At 39.1% G+C, this 18,711-nt stretch overlaps 1 protein-coding gene across 2 annotated transcripts in view; it reads left to right on the top strand.

Annotated features, from left to right (window-relative positions):
* The window catches only part of gpr137c (G protein-coupled receptor 137c), a 39,722-nt gene extending 26,247 nt beyond the window's left edge, over window positions 1–13,475 (top strand). The window contains exons 6-7 of one of the 2 annotated variants that reach the window (XM_072568717.1): window positions 757–881; window positions 9,821–13,475. In XM_072568717.1, the coding sequence (XP_072424818.1) occupies window positions 757–881; window positions 9,821–10,022 (327 nt within the window). In that variant the 3' untranslated portion in view covers window positions 10,023–13,475. The remainder of the gene's footprint in view (window positions 1–756; window positions 882–9,820) is intronic. The other variant, XM_072568718.1, reaches the window with a different exon arrangement.
* Window positions 13,476–18,711: the final 5,236 nt, after the last annotated feature.

Consider the following 18,711-nt stretch of genomic DNA (forward strand, 5'->3'; position numbering starts at 1 on the left):
ATTTACGAACATACTGGACATGTTACTTGTAAATTTTGTTTAAAATAATGTAATTGTTGGTCATAAACCAAACCAACGTTACTCACCTTTCTTCTGATACCACAATATTCCATTCAGATGATGGAAAAGCAAATCTGCTTATTTTAGTGGATGTGCTGATGGATTTTGTTTTAAAGTGACTTTCTTTATTTGTTTGCGCTCTGGGTGTCAATGGGAAATCCAGATTTTGTCAATCCCTAATTGCCATGGAAAAGATAGTAAAGTAAGTTTGAAATTCTCACATTTTATTCTTTTAAAAGTAATTTTTATATGGTGCTAACTGTCAGCATTTCTTTTATTCTGGCTGTTCATGTAAACTTCAGGTAGCATGGTGCTTAGTGGTTACCACTGCTGTTTCAGTGCTAAGGACCTGGGTTCAATTCCACCCTCCAACAACAGTCTGTGTGAACTTCACACATTCTCCATGTGTCTGCAGGGGTTTCTCCAGGTTTCATCCAGTTTCCTCCCACAGTCCAAAGATGTGCACATGAGGTAGATTGGCTGTGCTAAATTATCAGTAGTGTCCAGGGATGTGCAGGCTGGGTGGAATAGCATTTGGAAATATAGGGTGGAGGGGGTGGGTTTGGGTGGAATGCTGTTTGGATGATTTGGTTGGCTCGATGGGTCAAATGGCCTGCTTCCGCACTGTAGGGGTTCTATGATTTAATTGATCTGAATTCAATTAAACTGCTGTAACTTTGTGAAAATCTTTTGCAGGGATCTGGTGGAATGATCAACAGTCACAGTTTCAGTTCCAGGGCATATTTTTTCGATAATCCAAGACGCTATGATAGTGATGATGATTTAAGTAGAAGCAGTGGCTCTAGAGGAGAGAGAGGAAGGTGGGTAGTTTTATTTTCTGGCGATGGTGATCTCCATATTGTTTACTATATGATACTAATGAAAGTAGTAGCCTTGACGAAGAATATTCTTGAAGTTTTAGCATTTGTAATCATTTGGCAAAGTATTTCATAGCCAGCAATTTACTCTCTCTCAAATAGTTTCTTCATCCACAAAAAAATAAGGAAATTCCCTAGTAGTACCACCTTTTGAGCCATGTGGCCTCATCTAACTGTCATCATATTCCTGTAAAGTTTCCTCGACTCCAGTTCAGAGAATGTCTGGGAAGAATTTTGTCACCACCTGGACTAGTGTGATTGGAGACTGACAGAACTAGTGCCATGCAAAATATTTTCCCTCTCCTATCTTTCCCAGCCCATCAATCACAAGTGTCATTCGTAAGATTAAGGTAATAAACTAGTTTGAGGAGATGCCTTTTTTTAACTTCAGGGTGTACAATGTTGCTTTGACAATTCTTATTCAAAAATTACAGTTAGGAGCAGTATACAATAGCTTCCAACATGTATCAGTCAACAAAATTACTCTTACTGAATCTAAATAAGTTTTTTGGCTGTGTATATCAAGACCATTCTTGGACTATCTGTTATGTTGAGCTGATTCTCAGCAGCAACAACAATTTCAGAAGCACCATGGCTTGCCACATTGTTTCACATGGTAAACTTCCTTTCATTTCTGGCTAATTAATATTATAAGCATTTCAATCAAAAAGTTAAGTATGCAGTAAATACTGAGAATATTTTCAAAGCTAATTTAAATTATTTAAGATATGACATTTGAGAGTTCTGTGATGCTGTCATAAAGTCATAGAGTCATAGAGATGTACAGCATGGAAACAGACCCTTCGGTCCAACCCGTCCATGCCGACCAGATATCCCAACCCAATCTAGTCCCACCTGCCAGCACCTGGCCCATATCCCTCCAAACCCTTCCTATTCATATACCCATCCAGATGCCTTTTAAATGTTGCAATTGTACCAGCCTCCACCACATCCTCTGGCAGCTCATTCCATACACGTACCACCCTCTGCGTGAAAAAGTTGCCCTTGAGGTCTCTTTTATATCTTTCCCCTCTCACCCTAAACCTATGTCCTCTAGTTCTGGACTCCCCGACCCCAGGGAAAAGACTTTGCCTATTTATCCTATCCATGCCCCTCATAATTTTGTAAGACTCTATAAGGTCACCCCTCAGCCTCCGACGCTCCAGGGAAAACAACCCCAGCCTGTTCACCCTCTCCCTGTAGCTCAGATCCTCCAACCCTGGCAACATCCTTGTAAATCTTTTCTGAACCCTTTCAAGTTTCACAACATCTTTCCAATAAGGAGACCAGCATTGCATGCAATATTCCAACAGTAGACCAACCAATGTCCTGTACAGCCACAACATGACCTCCCAACTCTGTACTCAATACTTTGACCAATAAAGGAAAGCATACCAAATGCCGCCTTCACTATTCTATCTACCTGCGATTCCACTTTCAAGGAACTATGCACCTGCACTCCAAGGTCTCTTTGTTCAGCAACACTCCCTAGGATCTTACCATTAAGTTTATTCCTGATGAAGGGCTTTTGCCCGAAACGTCGATTTTGCTGCTCGTTGGATGCTGCCTGAACTGCTGTGCTCTTCCAGCACCACTAATCCAGTATATACCTTACCATTAAGTGTGTAAGTCCTGCTAAGATTTGCTTTCCCAAAATGCAGCACCTCGCATTTATCTGAATTAAGCTCCATCTACCACTTCTCAGCCCATTGGCCCATCTGGTCCAGATCCTGTTGTAATCGAAGGTAACCCTCTTCGCTGTCCACTACACCTCCAATTTTGTTGTCATCTGCAAACTTACTAACTGTACCTCTTGTGCTCGCATCCAAATCATTTATGTAAATGACAAAAAGTAGATGGCCCAGCACCGGTCCTTATGGCACTCCACTGGTCACAGGCCTCCAGTCTGAAAAACAACCCTTCACCACCACCCTCTGTCTTCTACCTTTGAGCCAGTTCTGTATCCAAATGGCTAGTTCTCCCTGTATTCCATGAGATCTAACCTTGCTAATCAGTCTCCCATGGGGAACCTTGTCGAGCACCTTAGTGAATTCCATATAGATCACATCTACTGCTCTGCCCTCAGCAATCCTCTTTGTTACTTCATCAAAAAACTCAATCAAGTCCTGATAGTCTTGGTCAATTGTCACCCAAGTTGATCATGTAATGAGGTAATACTGACAGTGCTCAATAAAATTCCGTTTAATCTAACTGGAAAAATGAAGCAGCTGAGATTTAATGTGTCGGCTGAAGCTACAAAAAGTTGTTCTTTAAAGCTGCAGTTGCATTCCTGAAAAGTATACCTTTTAAGTAATAACTTCAAACAAATCAGATTTTCCCATTGCATCCAATAAGTTCTGACAAAATTTGCCCATCAGAAAGAAGTTTCAATGTTATATCCTGTTAGCTGAAATACTGTATAGTCTTGAATTTGTACAGATATTAATATTTATAGTAAGAAAGAGAGCCTGTCTTTTTAAATTTATATCTTTAAAACCCAATAACTTGCTTCTGTCTCACTGACTCCCTCTTGCTCAATCTTTGCCTCCCAAGCCTTTGCTATGAGCGAGGGCTTAAGAGTGGGTGTTGAGAGGGAAAAAGTGAATGATGGAAGCTGCAAGTGGGAAGGTCAGAAAGGGAAATAGCAATCTGAGGGTGAGTCTCAATGAATGGGAGAGGACTGTCCAAACTGGTCTGATCAGATCATATACAAATTGATACTAAAGCAAATGTCCTAGCTCAAAGTTCACATACCAAGTCTGATCTATCCACAGCCCTAAAGCAAAATCAGGGCTGAACGAGCCAATTTTAAACAGGACTTGCTGTAAAAGCAATCCATTTATCAGTCCTTTGATGCATAATCTAAGGTGGTGCAGTTCTACTTGCAAGATCTCCCAGTAGGAAATTGTCAATCACGCCAAATCTAGCTCAAACAAAAGGTATACAGCAAATTCATTGGTTAAACATTGACTTTTTCTGGAGCATAATGTAGGCTGAAATTGATATAAAGAAAATATTGGCCCTGTATTTAATCCAATTGCACAGGGAGAAGGTAAGTAAATTCAACTGACAAATAAATAGGGTTGTTGGATATTCCCGTGATCTCCATTTTCCCAAACTCTGACTGTGATGCCCAAGTCTCATTTGGACATGTGTTCTCCATGTACCATTGCATTTTTGTCTTCTGTGTCGTGATAAATTAACAAAAATACTCCCGGGGGGGGGGGAGAATAAATCAAAGCGGTTTTGGGCTGCCATCTTGAACTGCTGCTGTCCATTTGGTGGACATAAACATAGTGCTGTTAGGGAGAGATTTCCAGAATTGTGACCTAGTCAAACTGAAGGAACAGTAATATATTTCCAAGTCAGGATAGTGATTGGCTTTGATAGGTACTTTCAAATGGTATGGTGTTCTTATGTGTCTGCTGCCATGGTCCTTCTGGATGGTAGTGATTGAATTTAGAAAATGTATCTTAGGAGCCTTGGTGAATTTCTGCAACGCATCTTGTAGATGGTGCATGCTCCTCCTAAGTATCACTGGTAGAGGGAGTGGATATGGTGCATGTTGGTATGGTGGTGGTAAGCTTTTCAGTATTGTTTGAGCTATACTCATTTAGATAGTTGAGGAGTACTCCATCGTGTTCCTGAATTGTCTTGTAGATGGTAGACAAGTTCTGCAGAGCCCAGACGATAATTATTTGCTGCAGAATTGTTCTCAACTTGTACAGCTGGGCCAATTCAATTTCTGGTCAATAATAATCTGCAGGATGTTGACAGTGGGGGATTCAGTGATGGTATTGTCATTGAATTTCAAGAGACTAGTTACATTCTTTCCTCAAGATTGTCATTGTCTAGTACTTGTTTTGCATGAATGTTACTTGCCACTTAGAATTATAGAGTCATAGAACCATACAGCATGGAAATAGACTCTTGGTCTAACTCATCCATGCCAACCGGATAGCCTAAATAAATTTTATCCTATTTGCCAGCATTTGATTCATGTCCCTCTAAACCTTTCCTATTCAAGTACCCATTCAGATGCCTTTTAAATTTCGTAATTGTACCACTCTCCATCACTTCCTCAGGCAGCTCATTCCATACACACACCACCCTCTGCGTGAAAACATTGCCCTTTTAAATTTTTTTCCTCTCACCTTCAATCTATGTTCTCTAGCTTTTGACTCTCCTATCCTTTGCCTTTTCACCCTACCTATGCCTCTATTATAAAATCTGATTTTATAAACTTTTATAAAGTCACCCCTCGGACTCTGACGCTCCAGGGAAAATAACCCCAGTTTATTCAACCCCTCCCTCTAGCTCAAACCCTCCAACCTTGGTAACATCCTTGTAAATCTTTTCTGAACCCTTTCAAGTTTTTCAGCATCCTTCCTGCATCAGGGAGACTAGAATTGAATGCAGCATTCCAAAAGTATCTGCCCAATCCTGGATATTGTTCAGTTAATACTGGATTTGGTCGTGAGCTACCTTATTGTGTGAGACATTGCTAATTGTGCTCAACATTGTTTTTAGTCATCAGCAAGTATTCCCACTCCCGATGTTGTGGTTCAGCGAAAATTATTGAAGCTGCTGAAAATGGTTAGGCCTGGACAGTGTATTGAGGAACTTCTGCAGAGATGTCCTGGTGCGGAAATGACTGAACTCCACAAACCATAGCCATCTTCCTTTTACTAGGTCCGAATCAAGCGAATGGAAAGTTCTCCTGAATTCTCATTAACCAATTTTTCTATGGCTCCTTGGTGCTGCATTCATGTGCAAAACTGATGTCATGGGAGTCATACTCTCCTAATGTTGGGAGTTCACATTTGAGATAATACCAGAATGAGCTCGCAAGCTGAGTGACTTTGGTAGAACCTAATAGAGTGTAACTGTGAGCAGGTTATTGTAAAGCAAGTGTTCATTGATGACACTGACCCTTTCCATCACTTTACTGATAATCGAGAATAGAATGATGGGTGGTAATTGCCGAGTTGGATTATCCTGTCTTTTATGTACAGGATTGTACCCAGGTAATTTTCTACATTGTCAGATAGATATCAGTGCTGTGGCTGTACTGGAACAGCTTGGCCAAACGGAGTGGCAAATTCTGTGACACATATCTTCAGTGCTATTGCTGGAATACAATCAGATCCCAGAGAACTTTGGGATGTCCCCTGAATACAGCCATTCCTTAATAATATGTGGTGTGAATCAAATTAGCTGAAGGCAAGCATCTGATGTTGGAGACCTTTTTGGAGGCTAAGATGGCACATCCACTGGGCACTTTTGGCTGAAGATTGTTGCAAATGCTTCAGCTTTATCTTTTACACTGATTGTGCTAGGCTCTTCCAATTGACTGGAAATGCTATAACTCTAGTACGTCAGATGGAACAGTTTTTGCCCAATGTGTACAGGAGGGTTTCCTGACACAGTATGTTGAAGGGCTGACAGGAGGGGAGGCCATACTGGATGTGGTGCTTGGTAATGAACCAGGCCGGGTGTTTGATTTAGTTGTAGGTGAGCACTTTGGAGAGAGTGACCGTAATTCAGTTACATTTAGTTTAGCGATGCAAAGGGATAGGTACATGCCACAGGTCAAGAGTTATCGATGGGACAAGGACAATTGTAATGTGATTAGGCAAGAATTAGGATGCATAGAATGGGGTAGCAAAATGCAGGGGATGCAGACAATGGAAATGTGGAGCTTGATAGGTATTGCGAGTCCTTGATAGGTATGTCCCTGTCAGGCAGGAAGAAAGTGATAAGGTAGGGGAACCGTGGTTTGCAACAGAAATTGTATCTCTTGTTACAAAGAAAGAGGAGGCTTATGTGCTGATGAGGCGATGGAGAATTACAGATCAGCTAGGAAGGATTTAAAGAGAGTTAAGAAGAGCAAACAGAGGACACGAGCAATCTTTAGCAAATAAATAAAGGAGAACCCTAAAGCTTTCTATAGGTATGTGAGGAATAAAAGGATGATTAGGTTAGGAATAGGGCCAATCAAAGATCAAAGTGGGAAGTTGAGTGTGGACCCTGTGGAGATCAGGGAGGTGCTAAACAAATATTCTCATCGGTTTTCACTCAGGAAAAGGAGAATATCGTTGAGGAGAAGAATGAGGTCAGAGATATTGTACTAGAAAGGATCGAGGTTAGTTATGAACAGGTGTTATCAATTCTAGAAGGAGTGAAATTAGACATGTCCCCTGGGCCGGATGGGATTTATCTGAGGATTTTCTGGGAAGCTAGGGAGGAGACAGCAGAGCGTTTGGCTTTGATATTTGAGTCGTCATTGTCTACAGGTTTGGTATTAGAGGATTGCAAATGTTGTGCCCTTGTTCAAGAAGGGCAGTAGAGATGACCCAGGTAATTATAGACCAGTGAGCCTTACTTCTGTTGTAGGAAAGATTTTGGAAAGGATTATAAGAGAAGATTTATAATCATCTAGCAAGCAACAATTTGATTTCAAATAGTCAACATGGTTTTGTCAACGGCAGGTAGTGTCTCTCAAACCTCGGTGAGATTTTGAGAAGGAGAACAAGCATGTAGATGAGGGTAGGGCAGTTGACGTGGTAAACATGGACTTTAGTAAAGCCTTTGATAAGGTTCCATGTGGTAGGCTGTTGGAGAAAATGCAGAAGCGTGGAATTGAGGGTGATTTAGCAGTTTGGATTAGAAACTGGCTTTCTGAAAGAAGGCAGCGAGTGGTGGTTGATGGAAAATATTCAGCCTGGAGTCTGGTTACTAGTGGTGTGCCACAAGGATCTGTTTTGGGACCACTGCTGTTTGTCATTTTTATAAATGACTTGGACGCAGGCATAGGTGGATAGATTAGTAAATTTGCAGATGACACTAAAGTCGGAGTAGTGGACAGTGTGGAAAAATGTTACAGGTTGTCGGGGGACTTGGATAAACTGCAGAATTGGGCTGAGAGGTGGCAAATGGAGTTCAATGCAGCTAAATGTGAGGTGATGCACTTTGGGAAGAATAAAAGTAAGGCAGAGTACTGGATCGATGGAAGGATTCTTGGTAGTGTGGATGTGCAGAGGGATCTTGGAGTCCATGTACATGCATCCCTGAAAGTTGCCACCCAGGTGCTATTAAGGCATTCGGTGTTAGGTTTCATTCGTAGAGGGATTGAGTTCCGGAGCCGCAATATCATGCTGCAAATATACAAAACACTGGTGCGGCCATACTTGGAATATTGTGTACAGTTCTGGTCCCCATGTTTCGGGAAGGTTGTGGAAGCATTGGAAAAGTGCAAAGGAGATTTACCAGGATGCTGCCTGGTCTGGAGGGAAGGTCTTATGAGGAAAGGCTGAGAGACTTGAGCCTGTTCTCATTGGCAAGAAGAAGGCGAAGAGGGAATTTGATAGACACACAAGATGATCAAGAGGATTAGATAGGGTAGATAGTGAAAGGCTTTTTCCTAGGATGACGACGTCAGCTTGTACGAGGGGGTATAACTACAAATTGAGGAGTGATAGATTTAAGACAAATGTCGGAGACAGGTTCTTTACGCAGAGTGTGGTAAGGGTGTGGAATGCCCTACCTACCAATGTAGTCAACTCAGCCACATTAGGGAGATTTAAATAATCCTTAGATAAGCATATGGATAATTTTGGGATAGCGTAAGGGGACGAGCTGAGAATAGTTCACAGATCAGTGCAACATCTAGGGCCGAAGAGCCTGTTCTGTGCTATATTGTCCTATGTTCTATTGCAAATAGGGATATTTGTGGAGGCTTCCCTGGAGTGAGTTGTTTAATTGTCCACAATCATTGAAAACTGAACGTCGCAGGACCGCAGAGCTGAGATATGATCCATTGGTTGGGAATCTCTTTCTGCATATGTGGTTTGGCATGCAAGTAGTCCTGTGCTGTAGCTTCACCAGGGTTTGAGACCTCGTTTTTAGGAATGCCTTCACTGAACGAAGGTTGATCCTCTCGCTTGATGGTAATGAGTGAGTGGGGAATATGCTGGTCTGAGGTTGCAGGTTATGCTGGAGTACAATCCTGCTGCTGCTCCTGATGGCCCACAGTGCCATACAACAGAATGACAGATGTCCTCAATATGAAGATGGATCTTTCTCTCCACAAGGGCTATATAATGGTCATTCTTACTGATGGTCATGAACAGATGTTCCCACAAGAGGCCTGAACTATCCAGGAACTCTCCTCTATTTGTAGACATGGCTGTGGTCAGTATTAAGCTTCGTGATGCTCAGGTAAGGTAGTTGGCGTATCACAGCAGGCATTAGAAATTTCAAGGGATATCGATCATACAATACCCACAACTGTTAATTTAGAAACTCAGCACGAACTGAGGCATGAAATGGATTTGTGGTATATGCTTGCTTTTTCGCCTTTATTACACAACCTGTAACAAGATTACTGCTTGTTCCATCCTAAATTTCCTTGCGCTGTATCTAAATCCCGTCTGTAGTGGAGGCCATGCATCCTTCATTTTACCCAGTACTTGAATTCTGACAATAAAGCTCTCAGTAAATGTGTGATAGCCCTTGACAGTACATGATTAAGGTAAGATCCTTGTCCCATCAATTTCTAAATTATGGTGCTCTGTTACCTCTCGAGCAACATACCCGAAGCAGCAGAGATGTCTGTCTCCAACTCGAGATTTCCTGACATGAGCTATTGATCCTGCTTGCACTGAAAAGTTGTTGAAGGTTCCCCAATCGGGATACAAAGAAAAAATATCATTATATTGTAACAGCATTGTCAGATGCTTGGGAGCAGGTTAGCTACCTACCTGTTTGTATAAATTGGGGAACGAATAAAGTTAAAGATGAAAATGTTAACGTCTAAAATTAAGTTTTCCTTTTATTTAAACTGAAAATCCCTTTTTGCTTTCTTCCTACTGTTTTTAAAGCATCTTATCCACAACACCACAAGGCACTGGTTGGTATGGAGCCATCCATAGGAATAGCAATTACAATGTAGTCTCTCACTTGCTGAATGGACCTCCAACAGCTACAGCACCACTTCTCTTCGCTTATGGTAATATTCAAAACAACCACCATCATAACTATTACTCAACACCACAAAACTACTATTCAACACCACAGAACTAATGGGACTGTACCGTTTCAGTTCTTTGGAAATGTTTACATAGTTTTAATGGCCCTTCGCATGTTATGAAAGAATGATTGATTGAAAGAACAAGTACACTTGTGGCACTATGAAAGAAAGAGATGTCAATAAAGTAACCTACAGAACTGCACCAGTGACTAGAAAAGAAGGATAAAGATGTCCAATAGTGTTGCCGCTTGTTTCAACTGTAGCAAGTTGGACTGCATATTGCACTTTTATCTGCACTTGCAATCTGAACAAAATTCCAGAATGTATCTGGATTTATCAATATTCTAAATTTCTGGAAGGTTTTAGCATTGGCCTGGGCTGAGCAGAAGGATGTATTTTCTTCATGACTAGATTATTCACAGCCTGTTTTATTGTGCGATAGCTCTGTGGAGAGCAGAATTTTTTTTTAAAAATGGTCATTTTAATCTAACAGGAAAAATAGAATGGTTGCTTTAAATACTATAATATGTGGTGCATGAATTTCAACTAAAAATATCTGCACATGATGTTGTCATGGTCATGGGCAAACAATATTGGCACATTTGTTTGCGTTGTGTTTCCAAGCCACTAATATTCCAGATCTGAGGCCTAACATGGAAATTTGCTGAGTGATCAACAAAGCATTTGAATGTAATATCTAATGCAATGTTTTTCTATTTGCCATTCAAAATCTCATAAATGGGCTAAAATTGTGTTTAATAGAATTTAATATCTGTACATGTATTAATATTGCCAGTTACTACAGTAGCCTATAACTATTAGCATTAACTTAACCTACTTTGGTAGAGTTGCATGTTTATTTTAGTGGACCTCATTAACCACGTGATATTTTTGGTTAGCTGAGGTTTCCAAGTTGAGGGCTGGTTTCTCCAAACAAGATGGAAATAATTATTGGATTTCATTGTATGTAATGTAAAGTTAAACATATATGTGTACACCAGCATGTTCTTGTACACACCTGAACATTCCGTGAAGCAGCTGCATACTTAGATACTGTACACAACAGTTGTAGGGCACAGATTAAACATGTATGGTAAGATACTAGACGAGTTCGCACGTTATTCTTTTGCACTTTTGAGTGTGTTTATGAAAGCAGTACAACTACTTAAGCAGATGAATGTGAATTATAAGCTATTACATTTTTTCAGACTAAGTATTTAATGTGTTGTATTTTTATATCTAACTACTGAAATGGAAGTTGTACAATACTATATGTATGACTCAGGACCTTAATGGAATAGCAACAGGACCAGTCTCTAATGGATTTGAGGTGTGCTAAATTTGCATACCCTTTTATACTTCATATTTCTGACTTGCTGCAATGTTAGGTAAAACTTTCCAGCTTGAAAGTAATATGAAATCCTGAGATTACATAATTTTGTGTATGCGTAAGTCTCAAAATAGAAATTGACTTTGACTTTGACAGCATTGTGTAAGAGTATTTGTTAGGATTTGGCTGTCCAATCATAACAGTAGAAATTATCAGGTAAAAATGGCCCAAAAAGTGTTCTCACTTCTGTATATTTGGTACATTTTAATAATGAATTTACAAGTTTGGATTTGTACCTAATGCTGAAGTGCAGTTACTTATGATTACTATCAAATAGTCCTCTTGTTCTGAAGCCTGGTACCTCAGAAGAAGATTGAAACTTAAGAATTTTATTTTAATTCATAAGGTGGGCAAGTGCATGGTGTGAGGCAGACTGGAAGTTAATAATCTTCAGTATGTTTTTTCAATCTGCAAAATGTCTTTCTGAATGTTTTGATTGTTGTAAAAAATTCGCTTATCCAGTCACCAATTTAAACTTTTATTTTGCATTAAAATTGACCAATTAGAACTCTTTGTGGCCTGAGGTATTTTTCAAGATACATGTGTGTTTCTCTTGGAGAATATGTATGCACTAGTCATTACATTGTATGAATGCAGAGTAAAGGTTAATTTATTTCTTGAAAACATTCTACCTGCTGAAGAGTCATGCAAGACCACTTCAAATATTAAAATGATTCCTGTCTGTTTATAGTTATACTATAAACAATTAGTTGTATTGATTGCTAATGCATAGTGTTATTGATCTACAGCCAACTTTATTTCAGTCAGGTTTCTTTCTTGTAGATTTGCTATTCTGCAGGTAACACACTTGAACTTGTGCACAATTTAATCCAAATGGATTACATATCTTGCCAGTTTTTAAAACTCAAAGTACAGTATCTTTGGAAATAATTACTCTACATATTCATGTTGAAATGTGAAAGCTAAAAAAATTTGAGCCATTAAATAGGAATTTATTTATTCCACAAATCATTTCAAAAATGTCTGCCTTAGCCAAATTCGGGTACTTTCTTTTTTGTTCTGTAATGGGATACGGATATCACTGCATTTGTTTTCTGTCCCTATTTGCTCTTGAACTGAGTAGCTTGCTGGGTCAGTTCAGAAAGCAGTTAAGAGACACAAACATTTCTGTGGATCTGGAGTCACATTTGCCAGACCAGGTAAGGGTGGCAGCTTTTGTTCCCTAAGAGTATTCTCAAACTAGATGGGTTTTACAATAATCAGTGTTACTTTGGTAACTGAGACTTATTTTCAATTCTAGAACTTCAAATTGAAATTCATTTAATATCAGCTGCTAAATGTGGATTTGAACCAGTGATCCCAATACACTAATGTTAGCCTCTCAATTGAAAGTCCAGTGACGTTGCCATCTCCAATTTTAAATTCTATTTCCTTTCTGAATAGATCGTACTTATCTGTATTTTTCACAGCAAACTTAGCTTGCTTAATGAACGATGAGCTCATTCTAATTGTATTTTCCATCCAGTCCATGAGTGAATTGTCTAACTGGCAATCAGTCTGAGGATCAAATGCTTATCACATTGCTGTGTGAAGTCTTCTGTGGACCAGGATCTGAACAAGCAAACAAATATTACTCCTGCCTTGTCTTGATATGTGGTTTGTAAGTGGTCAGGTTTAGTTCTGCTGTGAAGCTTTGATTTCCATATGGTCTGAACCTCTGTTTTGAAGGAGATAATTTATTTCTGTCTATGCAGCAAAGTAAAACTCTCCAAATTTAATCTGATTCTTTGTGTTTAAATTATTGGTGCCAAGACAGAAATATTGAAAAACATCTAAACATTTGATTCCTTTATTCCCTTTTTTGAAGTTATTTATAAATTATTTTCCTTAATGTTTTCATTAACTTTCAAATAACTTTACAAGATTGAACATTTGTAAATCTTCAAACTTAAGTGTCTTTGTGGGAATTTAAGTGTGCCTGTATTGTTAATACTATGATTTATCTGTAAATTTTTCCACTGCATTTGTACTGTTAACCGTAAAGCTGCTTTGAAGGCTTTATTTTATTGTGGCCAATGAATGTAATGGATTTACTATGTAATAAGTTGTAATAAGTGCTACCATATTTAAATAAACATTTTATGGCATTCGTAAAGGGAAAATATTTAATTGAAAAGTTTTAAATTTCGATGGTTAAAACATTTTTTATGTTTTGTGCAATGAAATACATAGGCAAGTCACAAGGCTGAAGCTGACTGTAAAATTATTTAAGAGGGCTATTTTGTCACTTGACATTTGTGACCATGTTGGGAAGGAATCTTGGAGGCTAGGTTGATATGAATGACCATATCTTGTGCTATCATTTTTATCATTCTTTGAAAATGTTCCTTTTATTAATTTTAAATTTAGAAATGCTGGCATTGGGTTTAGGGATAAGTGCCCCAAACACAGTCTGCTGCCCTATGTGATATCGCTATTTAGTTGAGGTGCCAGCTAGTTTTAATGGAAGAGGTCCAAATGCAAATCAGTTCAGACTGAGATTTCCAGTTGAGTGTTAATTTTCCTATAATGCTTGAGGCCAAAGCAAATTCTGAGGAAAGGAAGCATAGATTTACTAAAAGTCGTATTGACTGGGAGCCTGATCATACTTTATGCAATGCACAGAAACTTTGGCCTGAGTTACAGGGAGCATATAAAGTCATATGATTATAGACTGGCTATCAGAGTATTGTACTTGTCATATCATTCTATATGAATAGAATATCCTTTATTATTATGTAATCAAGTACAGGAGTACAGTGAGAAGTTTACAATGTAGTATCTCATGGCATCATCTTGGGTACAAAGTACTTAGGTACAAATCTTAAAAACAAAAGAGGAATAAAAAAGAAAAGTTGCATTATTGTAGTGATATTGGTATTGTTGTCATTTCAACTTATTAAAAGTGTTAGTGGAAGTTAATTTGATCATCACAACACTTTTGTATTCTATTACTGTTGGTTCAAGGGGTTCTTCACACATCAGTATTATAATGTGTGCAATTTCAGTTTGAAAGTATTACTTAGCACAGAAACAGACCCTTCAGTCCATGCCGAACATAATCCCAACTACGCTAGTCCCATTTGTCTGGTCTTGGCCAATATCCTTCCAAATATTTCATGTACATATCTAAGTGTCTTTTAAACATTGTAACTGTGCCCACATCTCCCACTTCCTCAGGAAGTTCATTTTACATATGAACCACCCTCTTTTCCAAAACAAAAATTGCTCCTTATGTCTTTTTTTTTAAAAAATCTCTCTCTCTCTCTTGAAATGTCCTAGGGAAAATACACCTACCATTAATCCTATCTATACCCTCAGATTTTACAAACTTCTATAAGGTCAGGTCTCAACCTCCTGTGCTCCAGTGAAAGAAGTCCCATCCTACCTACCCTTTCTTATAACAAGTCTTCCGTACCTGGCAATATCCTGGTAAAGCTCTTCCTGAACCCTATCTAGCTTAATAATTTTCTCCCTATAACAACAGGGTGACAAGAATTAAATGCAGTACTCCAGAAGTGGCTGTCCTGTGTAGCCTCAACATGACATCCTAACTCCTCCTATACTCAAAGGACTGAGCAACAAAGGCAAGTAGGCTAAACAGCTGTCTCTGTGATACAAACTTCAAACTTCAAAGAATTACCTACTTGAACCCCCTAGATCCCTGTGTTCTACGACACTATCCAAGGCCCTACCATTAATTGTACAAGTCCTGCCCTTGTTGTACCAAATGCAATATTTCACATTTATTCAAATTAAGCTCCATCTGCTATTTATCAGCCCATTGACCCATTTGATCAAGATCCCTTTGTAATCTTAGAAAGTCATGCCACCAATTTTGGTGTCATCTGCAAACTTACTAACTATGTCTACTATATTCTCATCCAAATTCATTATGTAAATGACAAACAAGAAAGCCCAGAATGGATCCCTGTGAATCAACCCCTCAGAAAACTAACAGGAAATTACATCACCACAAACCCCAGGAACCCCACCCAGGAGAAAGATATAAATCGAAAGCAGGAGACAACAGCTTTGCTCCACTTGGAGGTCACCACTGATGATGTTACCTAGCCAGGTAATGAAATATCTGGATATCAAACCTACAGCTCAGCGAGCAAACCTATACTCTAGAAATCACAAGATTCAGAAGTCAGTTTCTGCCATCTTAAGTCTCTCTCATCCACCTATAGGTCCCTCTGATCTATATACTGGATAATATACAAGGGGGCAGGAGTTATTTCTTTGCTTTCTCACTGGGTGGCTGCCTCGTTCTAAACTTTTTATACAGTGGCTATAACCTCGCCCATGAGAAAAGGTACTGAATTACAAAGTACTGAAGTGGTGCTAAAATCAATGCAATTTGAGATGTCACAGAAGCAACCCTTCGAGAATATCTCCATCCTGCAGTTGCAGCCCTAATCTGAAAGTGATACCAAAAAAATTGCCTTATGTTGTCAAACTCTAACTACAGCTAAAGCCCAGAACCATCATCAGATGCAGTTCCCCCAACACTCCTGCTGATTAACAAATATTTGTTAATAATTTATACACCTGTTGTATTCTCTGCTTTTAAGTTTGTAAGTAATGTTAGACATGTAGAAATGTGTTGCATGAAGGCCAATTATTTACAGAATTCTGGAATTTAAGCCATTGTAATTATTTAATGGGGTGTAGGTGTTTCCAGAAAACCAACATTTGTCCTTCTCTAAAGCCCTTGAATTGAGTGGCTTGCTCGGCCATTTCAAAGGGCACTTGGTCATCAACCATACGTGGCCCAGACCAGGTAAACATAGCAGTTTCCTTTCCTAAAGGACAAGTGATCAAATGAGTTTTTACAGCAGTCTCCTTGTGAGATTGGAATTCTGTTCTAGACTTGATTATTTATATTTTAAGCTCCCTCAACTGCGTTGAAGTTTGAATTTATCTGTGTCCTGAGATCATTAGCCTCAACTTTTGGATCACTTGTCTAGTGACATTATCACACTGCCAGTACAGTCACAGTAAATCTATTGTTAATAAGCCCTTGATCTAAAATTTTGGCATGAGTGACCCCTAGAAATTTTCCTTAAAACTGAGTAAATTACTCAGTACAACTTGGACTGTACTTTCCGGGTTTTCCAAAGACTTTGAATGATGGCATACGGCATAAAATACTGGTGGTATGTCGGTCAGCAGTGCATTCACTCCAGGCCATGGACCTTCTTTCAAAGATCATCAACAAAATGATGAAGAGGAAGGGAAAGATATTTAAAGAGCAGTTATGTTTTGGAAGCTAAGGTGTGTGTGTGTGTGTGTGTGTGTGTGTGTGTGTGTGTGTGTGTGTGTGTTGGGGGGGGGGGGGGGGGGGGGGGGGGGGTGGAGAGGGGGTAAGAAAGCCAGTGATTGCTGCCCTGGGGTATCACACTGAACCCTTAAAATTCTCAACAGAGTCAAAAAACTCTGGGTATCTGATAATGTGGTGCACTTTGAGGAAGAATTAATGTTTCTGGGAACTTGGATTCTAAAAAGATAAATAAAGGTGTGTTTTTCAGTGCTGTGGAGTTCGGATTTTCCGAAAATCATTTGGAGCAGTTCAGTGAGTTATCTAGTCTGGGAGAGAGACCGAGAATCATGCCCAGTAAATGCACAACACATTGGAAGGAAATGCTTATGACCTTGTCAGTAAGAAATTTTAAAAATGAAGTTAAGAATGATGCTTCACTGGAGTCGAAGAGTGTGGTGCTGGAAAAGCACAGCTGGACAATTAGACTTTTTCTGGCATAAGCCCCTTTAGCAGGATTCCTGATGAAGGGCTTATGCCTGAACCACATTGAATTTTTTTTTCCCTGCCCCTTGGATGCTGCCTGACCAGCTGTGTTTTTCCAGCACCACACTCTTTGACTGATTGCCAGCATCTGTAGTGCTCACCTTCTCCCTGATTCTTCACTGGAGTGTAAAAGACTTTGCAAGTAGAAAGAGTAAATTTATTTGCTGCTAATGACCGGATTTTTCCAAATTGTCTTAGTTTATTTCTTTTATGTAATAAATTTGTGTTCTCCTGTTAAAAGCACTGACTTTATGGCTACATTGAGTTAATAAATTGGAGCAGCCATCACTGGCTTACCACTGTACATTCACTTCTCAGGTTCAGAAACCAAACTTCCAAAACCTAATTGGAAGTATAAGTAAACGCATGGTCTTGTAAAGCTCAGAAACTTAGTGTTTAGTCAGCATTTAGAATTAAGAGTGGAAACATGAGATTGAGATGTGACCATTAGAACTATCTCTAAGATTCAGCAAGAAATCAAAAACGTAGTTCATAGAAAAAGCAGCAAAAATCTTTAAGTTGGGAGAAAAATAAGAGTGATGACACAAAAGGGAAAATAAGTTTAGAACAAAGTAACCTAATCAGTCAGACATAGAATTTGCAAGTTAAATCAAAATATAGGATCAGTGGTTTCAATCACTGAGTTATAGAAAAACTGAGATAAGGGAAGTGATGATCATAGAAGAATTTAGAAATAGTATTCCAGGATCCCTGAAGACTGACTTGGATGAAAATCCAAGAATTGTCAATTCTGGCAGATGCCTGTCTCCAAAGGAGCAATGATGATATTGTGGAGTTATTGTTAAACTATTAATCCAGAAACCCAGGTAATATTCTTGGGACCTGGACTCACATCATGTCATAGCAGGTGGTGGAATTTGAATTTGCTAATTCCAGATTTTGTGTTTCGTTTTTGTTGAAACCAGTGTTAATTGTTGGAAAAACCCATCTGATTCACTGAAGTCCTTTTTGGACATGGCCTACATGTGACCCCAGACCCAGAGCAATGTTGCTGACTCTTAATTGCCATCTGAGTAATTAGCGATGGACAATAAGTGCTGGCCTAACCAGTGACGGCCCTGTCATGTGAATGAACAACCGTTCAGTTAATACATGCAAGGTGATAGTCAAATGGGGCTCCATGAGGAATTCGGGCATATGAAATCTGGAGATGGAAAGTTTAGGACAGCAAACATAATTCTGCTTAAATAATAAAGAAGAAAAGCTAGAACCTAAAAGTGATAAATAAACTAAATTGCTTCCATGTATAAAAAAACTGACCAAACTAAAGCTGATTGTGGGATGTTAAATGGGAGACCTAATCCAGTAAAATGAATGAATCATCAGAAAAGTATGCATCAGGAAACAAAATGATTTTTAAAACTGAAGCTGTTGTAATGGTACAGCATAATCCTTTGGAAGGGAGAGATGATTTGGGGCAGTCAAGAATTTATTTCTGTATTTGTAAAGAATGTCAGGTTAGAGTACTGCTGAACAGAGATATTTTGTCAAAGTTCTTCATCTTGCAGTCAGTAGGATATTT

Source organism: Chiloscyllium punctatum, chromosome 4 (genome assembly GCF_047496795.1).
Source record: "Chiloscyllium punctatum isolate Juve2018m chromosome 4, sChiPun1.3, whole genome shotgun sequence".
Taxonomy (NCBI): domain Eukaryota; kingdom Metazoa; phylum Chordata; class Chondrichthyes; order Orectolobiformes; family Hemiscylliidae; genus Chiloscyllium; species Chiloscyllium punctatum.